The 10,835-nt window shown below is 33.6% G+C and overlaps 1 protein-coding gene across 1 annotated transcript in view; it reads right to left on the bottom strand.

Annotated features, from left to right (window-relative positions):
- Window positions 1-251: 251 nt before the first annotated feature.
- The window catches only part of LOC145722514 (tripeptidyl-peptidase 2-like), a 306,110-nt gene continuing 295,526 nt past the window's right edge, over window positions 252-10,835 (bottom strand). The window contains exon 2 of the mRNA XM_081825795.1: window positions 252-307. Within this exon, the coding sequence (XP_081681921.1) occupies window positions 252-307 (56 nt within the window). The remainder of the gene's footprint in view (window positions 308-10,835) is intronic.

The following is a 10,835-nucleotide window of genomic DNA, read 5'->3' as shown; positions in this document are numbered from 1 at the left end:
CCATGGGGCTGATTACATCATCACACAATCTGAACTGGATTTTTCTTAGCAAGGAAGAAAGGGATAATGCTTTTTGCGTAGTGATTGAGTGCTTGCCAGATGCTGGTGGTTAGTCATTGCCTGGGCAAAATGTGTTTGGTGTAATAAGGCTGCCAGTACACCCTTCTGGGCATCACACAGCATAAAGAGTGACCTAAATAGGGCTGGTGTTTTTTACCCTTTTCCTGACCCAAAAACTCCACTAGCCCATGCTAGGACCGGAGGACTGTTGTTGTAACTTCTTCACATTGTGAAGCTCCATGAGCTCCTTTTTGCCTTTAGTCCCTTTTTTTCTATAGCTGCTGCCCTTCATGCATTATAACCTCTCTTTTAGACATGTTGAGCAGGGAGCCCGATGGGGGGTTTCGATCCCAGGACCCCGAGATCACGACCTGAGCCAAAGGCAGACGCCCAACGACTGAGCCACCCAGGCGCCCCCAAAACCCTACCTTTTAATTGTGAAGTCCTGTAATCCATCTGATGCCCCAAGATGGGGAACCCAAGTTCTCAAAAGAAAGGAGCTAAATTTTGGCAGCCTCATGTTAAGTATTGGTGTGGAAATCATGGTATATAATACTTATCCCATTTCAGCCGTTTGCATTATTTCCCTTTGGGTGAGAATCTATTTCCTCTGGCACTAAAGAGACAATCTTTTCCCACATCATCACCAGCCTGGCTTCTGGTCCCCTGTGCTTGTCTCTGCACTTCTCAACACAAGTAGCAGACAAAGAATTGGAACTGATTGAGTCACTCTGTACCAAGTTAGAATTGGGTTTTTATGCCAAGCTTTGAAAGATGGATGCATTGTAAGTTTGACTTGCCAGTGGCAATCGAAATTGATTGTAGCCAGCGGGCAATAACTGAGGAAAAAACCCACAATGACTAAGTAGTTGTAGTATTGAGGAATACTGAAATGCTGATCACTCACAGACTTTTCAGCTCTGCTGGAAGTGGCAAAATCAGCAGAATTTTTTGTTTTAAAATAAAGGGACCTGCATATTTATATCTTGCCAGCTATTTTTCAGGTTTTGTTCTTATTTTACAAACTATGGAACAGGGGAAACTGCTTTACTATTGCTCTAAGAACCTGCAACCACTTCATACACATGATACCTAATCCATATAACTTGTAAAATTGCAAGACATTTACTTCACCATGTATCTTTTTCAGAACTCCAATAGCCATACTAATTATTGTATCTCCTTTAAGTTATTCACCATGGCCATTTGTTCATTACTGTATTTGTATTTTAAAGTAGCCCAAATAATTGTCAGCACTTGAAATTGATTTTAAAGGATGTGATCCTTTCATAGTGATATGAATCAGTAAATATTAGTTATATAAAAAGATAGTATGAGTGGTTCAAATAAAAAGTTTAGTTTTGCTGCCAGCCTACCTCCTCTGGAATAGCTAACTTCTCTTGAAAGTTATGTTATTGACACCGTCAGCCAATCAGAGCATTTTCACCCCTAATTCTAAAGTTCCATCCATACCTTTCCCTATATCTTCCTTCAATTAAATATTTAATTTCCCCAACCTAGTAAACCACAATCAAAAGAACAATAATAAAAACCTAAATTAAATTTAAAACAAAGCAACATGCATGCACACACTTACACAGACACACTCATATTAGAAATAGACAATGCAAGCAAGTTGGGATTTTCTTTGTGTTCTCATTTCTGCCAGTTCTTATTTGTTTAATAATTATATACTATATCCTAAAATCACCAAACTTAGTTTGTAGGATCCTATTAAGACTGCATGGTTATTCGCTGATAGTAGTAGTTTTTTTTGATAGTAGTAAATTTAAATAGAAACCCACACTACAAAAATGTAATAAATAAGAGTGTAGTGAATTCTGTATAATTTGTTATGTTCATGTCACAGGAATTTTCTACAGTTTTAATGCAGTATGAAATTTACTACTGCCACAGTAGAATTGCTAGGACCTCAATAGAAAGCAACATATATGCATAGCTAAAGACATTTATTTAATAAAGTAATTTAGAATTTTCATTAGATTCTGGCTTCTGTGGGAGCAAATGTATGCAGTGAGGTCATTCCGTCTAGACAAAGTCTATTTAATTTTCTTACCCCAAATCAAACAAATTACTTATCTATAGATCTAGGCTTACTCTACAATATCCAATATGGCTAGTTGCACCTGGGTGTTTGGACTCCTGCAACAAGACAACATAATTTAGCTTCTTTATACCTCATTGCCATGATCATCTTCTAGTCCAAAATTTATCCAGAGATTTTACTTCTAATAATATAATCTTTGTTAATCAGTTGATAATTTTTATTTGCCATCTGTGTTAAAATATCTTGTCACTTTTGAATGATAACAGAATTCAAATTTATGTAGTTTTAAAATAAGATGGAAGTTTGGTGACCCATATTTATAATTATTAGTATTAATTCAGTTAATAAGTATTTTGATTTAGGCATTTAAATATCATAGAATAATAGTAGGATAACAAAAATATCTAAAAAGGAAAGAAGACTACTGATTATAAGATTCCATATATTACATAGATATTTTATAGATTATCATTTATTTACATCAAACTATATACTAAATTATACTCATGTCTGCAACTCTTGATCTTAGCTCTTGATGTGTTATATTGTAGCCAAGAGTTTTAAATTTTCTCATTGCATGGAATGATGAGAGCAAGGCTTTTGTCCACACATGAAGCTGCTGTCAGGTATTTGTATGCCATAGTGGAAGAATTTAATTTTATGAATAAATCCTCTAAAACTTCATTTTGGTATGTTCAAAAACAAATTTTTCTCAAGGAAAAAATGGTCCTTTATCGTGAGGATTTTGGCCACATATTTATCTTGTCCCAAGTCCACTTATTTGTTTTGTTTGCTGTTGTTTTAAGTTCTGTTTGTTGATGGTGTATTCTAGTATCCTGAAATATTAGGTTGTTCCTGCTTAGAATTATTATATGCAGTCATTTATTTTGTCATATTTTCAAGATGCATCTTTCCAAAGGAGCTCATACTGCTGAGGAACGTTATCAGATTTCAACATTCTTGTGACTTTGATACACACTGTACTTGATGGGTGGTTTGTTGTTTTGTTTGTTTGTTTGTTTTGGTCCATCTCAGCAAAAGCATATGCATATTTTGTTGATTTTGTTTTTTTCTGCTTGGTATCAGAGGTAATTTACAGTTATTACTGAAGTTTAATATCAGGGCCCATACATTTTTGTGGTAGTTTTTCTGGTGGAAGAAGGGAAGGGTGATGAATTGTAGGATCAGATCTGAGCTTTGTCTGAATTTATCTAATTCTGAAAATCTCTACAGGCTTACCAAACATTTGAGAACTACCTTTGAATGATAGTAATATCACTGTGAAGTTTCAATATTATTGCCAAAATGGGTATAAATATATTAGAAACTAAAATATACCCAGAGGTTTTTCTTAATTATGGTAGACTAAATAAAGGCTTTCCTAATGTTTTTCATAATTAAATCCATTACTTTTTAAATTTTATACTGAAAATTGTAACTATAAGCCTACTTGAAATCCAAAATATTGATTATAAGATTACTATTTTATGTTGTGGGGTTATCATTGAATTGGATTTAATGTATTTAAAGCAGTTATACTTTTATACAGTATGCTATTAAATAATCCTTTGCTAAGTAACATTTTTTGTATCCATAAAATGAAATCTCCAATTTTTAAATAACAGGGTATTTGATAACTGAGTCCTAGCCCTTTGTTTCCTAAGCAATGTGGCTGTGGTAGGACACAGACAATAGTAAAATACATAGACTCAGAAGTGGTTTTGTTCACTTACTTATTCCAAAAGAGGGCAGCAGAAGTCTATTTTATATCAGTTCTCTGCTGTGTGCTGATATCTTCTGCTCAGTGGTTATTTCTGAGTAACCCATTCTTATTTTAAAATCAGATATTGATTCCTTCTATGCAAAATATGAAATGAAAATAAATACTCAACAAATAAAAGCAAGTTTATTGTGAAAAATATTTAGAAGAAAATAAAAAACATGACCTTACCTAAAGCAGGAAATTTAAGATGTCAAAAAGAGAGAAATCTCTTTAATGCCATGGCTTTCTTTGTCTCCCTCTTGTCAAATTAAATTAAAAACAGAATAAAATTGTTTTCTCCCTCATTTATTCTATGTTCCCATCCTTATAATACATAATTGATGAAAAAATTCATCAGTTGTACATAAAGCATCAACATTCTATTATAAAATATGGATTTGCAGGGGGAAGGGTAGAGGGAGAGAGAGAGAATCTTAAGCAGGATCCACACCCAGCGTGTAGCTGATGCAGGCCCATCTCAGGACACTGAGGTCATGACCTGAGCTAAAACCAAGAGCTGGGTGCTTAACTGACTGAGCCACTTAGGCACTCCATAAAATATGGATTTTTTAAAAAAGTGAATGAATATATGAATATAATTTTTAACAAAATTTTGGGACTAAAAAATGAAAACCTTTTGACTGAGAAATTAGATATGATTTTAGGCAAACTTTGTTTAGGTGTGTTCAATAACTGGTCTAATAATTATCATTTGAAGTATGCTTCTGCCTATTCATCTTCATTTCTCCCTAAAAAAAAATTCAGTCTTGAACTGACACCAAATGAGGAAGCAGCTGACTGCTGTTTTTTTCCCTCTTATTCCTTCTTTATACACAGTTTCTTAGACTCAAATTTCTATTCTTTAGCCATTTGAAAAAATGGTCCTTTCATTTTACTATAGAATGGTTAATCTTAAAAATATCAAGCATGCATTTAGATAGTTTAAAAATCTTGGGATTGCAACTAATGAGAAACAGGAGGAGAGCAGCATAATATCTGAAAATGTCAATTATTCTTGACTTTCTGAGAAGTAACATGAATTTTAGAGTCAATGACTACCACTTTCAGGAGGAACAGAAGGAAATGAAGACGTAAAAGGGAGAGTACTGTGCTGAAGTTTACTCTCTTCCTAACGATTATAATCTGCAGTTTTCCATGGTAATGTTAATGAAGTGACACATTTCTCACATATTAATTCCTCCTATTGTTGCTTTGGTTTTTTATTTGGTACTTTCACAAATTTTTAGAACCAACTTTCATTAATAACTATGTCTTCAGCCAAAACTAATATTTGGAAATGAAAAAGGCAATGTACAAACTAAATACCTTATGCACTAAGTATTGTGTGGAATGTGATGGCAAAGTATCTGGCACACGTAAACACTCTTTATTAATACTCTGATTATTGTTGGTTTTGTTCTTGTCTTGTTCTTATTATTATTCCTTTATAACTATCATCTCTTTCTCCAGCACAGAAATCTACTTTCATAAGTCATCCTGCAGAGCATTTCTTGACAATCTTGTGTCACATCACTGGGAGAGAATGGGGGATAGGGTTACTGTGAATTAGCAGAAGTTTTTGCAGGCTGAAGTATAGATCGCTAGAGACAACATTTATTGAACATGTATTTTATGACAGGCACTATGCTAAGTATGTTATGTAAATTTTACCACTTAATCCACACAGAAGAAAACTGAGGTTCAATAGTAGAGCTACTTCTTGTTATGACAGAAAAGCATTGATCTCCAAAACTTTTAAGTCAGGAGGAATTAGTTCAGTGCAAAGTAGGAGAGTTGAATGTTCACTCCAGCCTTTATTCTCTCTCTCTTTCAATCTCCCCCTCTCAAATAAATAAATGAAATCTTTTTTTAAATTTTATTTTCTTATGTTATGTTAGTAAATGAAATCTTAAAAAAAAAAAGAAACCTTCTTTACTGATGATGAGGCATTCAAATCCACAATACTAAGTGAGTTTTAAAATGCAGAGTATGGGAAAATTAACATAGTAGCTTAAATCTATGCAACAAATTTATAGTAGGAGAATAAAGGACTATCCTTTCCTAAGGGTGATCCTTTCCTAAGAACATAGTTGAAAGCAGTAAGAAGAAAAGTAGAAGGCACCTGAAATGGAGTGAGTGAACTAGTCAAGGTGAACAGCTCTAGAGAGAGGAGACCTACTACTACTACTACTTCTATTCCTTTAAATCTCTCTTTCTATTTCTTGTTTCCCAAGTTTCATCCATCCTTGGTACTCTTCAAGTTTTTCTTGCTGCTCTTTCTATAAAGGACGTTATTTTAATTGTTGGTCACAGCTACTAGTTAGGGTACATAAATTTGAGTTTCTATACTAACTTCCTACAGTATTTTCAAGTGCCTACCAACATATGCAAGTGGATTTCCCAAACATTTTCAACCCCAGCAAGTCCCAAACTTAAATAATCTCCCCTGCCAAACCATTTCTTCCATCATGTTAGCTGCTTAAAAGCCTCATCATCCATGAACTTATGAAGGAATATCAAAATTTACGGTTGTCTGTGGCTTTTAATTATTCCTAACCCCCTACATCTGTTTAAATGCCAAATCTACCCTGTAAATGTCTTTTCTTAAAATTCCAGATTTATTGAGCTATAATTGACCCTTAAATACCTTATGCCCATCTCTTTTCTTCTCTACTGAAAGCTTTGTTGAAATCTTCATCTTGTGCCACCTGGACTACTGCATCACCCCCTTGAAAGGCTATCACTTGTCTTTCCTCTACTGATTGTTTTCCACAATTCTGCCACGATGGTTTTCCTTCTGAAAAAAATGATCTTGTAACTTACCTGCTTTAAAGTAAGACATCAGAATCATTCCATTGCTTACATGATAAACTTCTTCCTTTTCTGGAACATATGGCTTTCCACAGAAGTGATGAGTTCCTTTGTCAGCATCATCTGCGTCTTCTCCCGTGTGTCCTATGCTCCAGCCTCAATACATTTTTCTCACTTATCCCATTGCTCTTTCACATCCCTGGGCCCTTGCTCATGCCCTTTTCCTCTTGGAAAATGAATTAAGCTTTCTAGCTCTGTTGAAATGTCATGGCTTCCTTCCTGAACTTCTTCAGACAGAATTAGTGCAATTTCATGATATGAAAAGTTTTTTTTAATTATTTAATTTTTATTTTAAGAAATTTGATGCAAACAAAAATATTCTTAACATATAAGAAAATAAGAAGCATAATAATAAATTGAACTGTGAGACCACCAAACAACTTATGAACTAGATTATGACAGTTCCATTGAAGTTACCTGGATGCACTTCCCCAGTGCTCCTTCTTGCCTCCTATTAAATAAAACCACTATGCTGAATTTAGGGTTTATATTTCTTTTGTGTTTTACAGTAATGTAACCTGATATGTATGTATTTTTAAAAATGTAATGCATACATATCTTGTTTTTGAACTTTATTAAAATGGTATCATGCTGTATGCAGTTTGTTTTGCTCACTCAACGCAGTATTCCTAATATTCTTCCATGGTATTGCCCATGGGCTGAAGGTAATTTATTTTCACAATTGCATTCCATTGTGAGACAATTTTACATTTATTTATTTTTAATTTCTTTATTTTCTTAAAGATTAATGCTTGGGTTCTCAATTTTTAAATATTATGTTGCTGTGAGCATTCTTGAGCATTGCATGAGTGAACATGTGCAAGAATTACTTTTCGGCATATACTTAGGGTTGGAATTATTGGGTGATAGAATAGGTGCCTGTTCACTTTAGAAGAAAAAAACAAGTTGTTCCCAAATGTATGCGTCAGTTTGCACTTCCATCAACAGTGGACATTGCCTCTTTATTCTACAGAATTTACATGCTAGCATTTTCCAGTGAACAGTTAACCCTCAAAGTCAGGGACTATATTTCACTCTCCCCATTATCAAATACCCAGCTCAAAGCTTAGTATATAGTAGGTGATTAAATATGCAATAGTTTAAGTACCAATTAAGACAAACATCAAGAACATAGAGATGGATAGTAAAGGCAACTGAGGAAATTGTTATTCAACTTACAGAATGACTTCAATTTAGCCCCAGCTGTCCTTTCTTTTCTTCCCCCATGAAATAGTGCCAAAACCACTGGCCAGAACTAAAAATTGTATTTGTCTTTTTAGGAGGGCTGCTTTTTTTTTTCTTTTTTTAAAAGATTTTATTTATTTATTAGAGAGACTGAGAGGGAGAGAGAGAGGGAGCACAAGCAGGGGGAGGGAGAAACAGATTCCCCACTGATCAGGGAGCCTGACATGGGGCTTGATCCCAGTACTCTGGGACCATGACCTGAGCAGAAGGCAGAGACTTAACCTACTGAGCCACCCAGGTGCCCCAGGAAGTTGCTTTTTAATATTTACTAATTTACATGGAAAAATTCCTCAATATTTTGAATATTTTATACCAATTGATACACTATTTTGATTCTAGGAACTTTTCATCTTTGTATTATTTGTCTTTCAAAAACAAAAAGAACCTGTTAAGTTTATGGAAACCTTTTATATAGAAGTATACTTTTTAAATTATTGTTTTATTCTGTTTCCTGATCATTTTGGTAAAGAATATAATGAAGGTTAAAAAAAGAAAATTCTCAGCATTTATAGAGCTATGCTTTCCACAAGTGCACTTACATTGTAATATTAATATAATAATTTCTGTAAATTCCCTGTGAGTTGAAAGATCTAATGAGATCTCTCATTAGATCCATGTAGCTGATGAGGAAATGGAGGCATGAGTAAATAATATGATTTGTTCATGATGTGGCTTTTCGAACTTTGGTCTGGTACTCTATTAATATCAGTCACCTAAGAAGATTTTTTTGTGTCTTCCTCTAGATGAACATTTTACCGGCTATCTCATAATCACTCTATTATTTTCCCTATATATAATTACATGATTTTTTTTTAAACCTATTGGCTTTCGTCTGTTTTTGTTTATATTGCCTTTCCATATGTGTGTTGGAGTCCCTTTTTTCTCAAAATATTTTAAATTCTTAGACATTAATAGATATTTCATTTTCTATGTATCTTATTTATATAGTGTATACCACTATATACAGTATGCATCCCCTCTAAAATGCAGGTTTCATGAGAAACAGAAATGAAAGAGTCTCCATAAGGTGGGAATAGACTTTAAATCCAGGTCTCTGAAGAAACTAAACCATTTAGTCATATATGGAGAAAGTGCTCCTAAAGAATCCCCAGATTTCTAAATGGGGAAGAAAAGAGGTCAGTTACTGTGAAATCGAATACTTCTCATATAGGGGGTTTTTGATGTTTGCAGAGGCGTTTTGTCAGCAGTTTTTGTGCTATTTAAAAGATCAGTATCTAATAGGATTAAGTGGGATAATCAAATAACAAACTGAAATCTGGGTACATGGTTTGATGCCTCTGGAATACTTCCTTGATGAATATAAATGAAAAGTGTCTCGTGGTTAGGGGTAGAAGTCACCATGCCACTATGCTTGGCATTTCTGCTAAGTCAGCACCTTGGCATGAAATTGAGACTCAGATCCAGGCAGGGACGGGGAGGGGATGATAGAAGAAGAAATATGACAGGGTTTCATGCTAGTTGAATGGAAAATGTCATGTGATATTTTGAACAATAGTGGATTTGGAAATATTGAAGAAAACCAACTGATGCAGACAATCATGGCTAAAATCAGTTTTTAGTTTTTAAGTCTGTATCCTGGGCCAATTCTTTGACAAATAATTTGCATAGCCCCTTGCTTCATTTTCCTTTTAAGGCATGCTTACTTTTTCTTCAAATGAAACAAGAATAAGTGCTGACTATCTTTACAGTTTCATGCTCTGTTTTGCTCCAAGTTGTTCCTTCTTAGTGTTTATTTTTTCTCTAAAAAATGGTCGTTTGGATATTCACAATTTCTTCTTTTCAATAAAAATATAATTTAGCTTTGAAGCAATTTAAAATATGGGAGGAAAAAAGCTTACTTATCATAGTGTCATCATATATATAATCAAATTTTTGTGTATATGTCTGTGTAAATATGTGTAACATATATACATTTGTATAATAGTTGTAGTCAGAATGAATTTATCAGTATATTTTTCACGGAACTTTATTTCAAGCTTATTTTTTCATATCTTAATTTTAATGAAGTCTAAAATATTCTATTTAGTAAATCTAGTAAATTCTATCTTAATAATTTCATCATTACTTTATTACCAAATATTTGGTTTTCTTCTTTCCTGATACTTCTTGTTATTTAATCAAAGCATCTAAAAAAATGATTTTTCATTGGTTTTATCTTGTAGATTTGTTTTAGAAATATGGTGACAAAGACAAAGATTTCCTTATAAGTCTTCCACATCTTTGTGAAACATTTTCATATCCCTTAAGCTCTCTTTCTCATCATCACCTGTAGGATTATTAATCTCAAGCTCTTCAGTCTCCCTGACCATATTAAGTAGATTAATATGAAGTATAAACTTTATAGAAAAGTGTAAGTAATGGTTTTCTAATGAAATTTGGATATTGTACTATTATTTTTTTATGGCAGATAGCAATTCTCAAATGCTTTATGAGCATTTCTTTTTTTTTAAATTTTATTTTATTATGTTATATTAGTCACCATACATTACATCATTAGTTTTTTTTTAAATTTAATTTAATTTTACTATGTTATGTTAGTCACCATACAATACATCATTAGTTTTTGATATAGTGATCCGCGATTCACTGTTTTCGTATAACACCCAGTGCTCCATTCAGTATGTGCCCTCCTTAATACCCATCACTGGGCTAACCCATCCCCCCACCCCCCTCCCCTCTAGAACCCTCAGTTTGTTTCTCGGAGTCCATAGTCTCTCATGGTTTGTCTCCCCCTCCAATATCCCCCCCTTTATTTTTTCCTTCCTACTATCTTCTTTTTTTTTTTTTTAAGCATATAATGTATTATTT

This window comes from Leptonychotes weddellii, chromosome 7 (genome assembly GCF_054177405.1).
Source record: "Leptonychotes weddellii isolate Sample4059 chromosome 7, ASM5417740v2, whole genome shotgun sequence".
Taxonomy (NCBI): Eukaryota; Metazoa; Chordata; class Mammalia; order Carnivora; family Phocidae; genus Leptonychotes; species Leptonychotes weddellii.
This window is presented reverse-complemented; position numbering and strand designations above follow the sequence as displayed.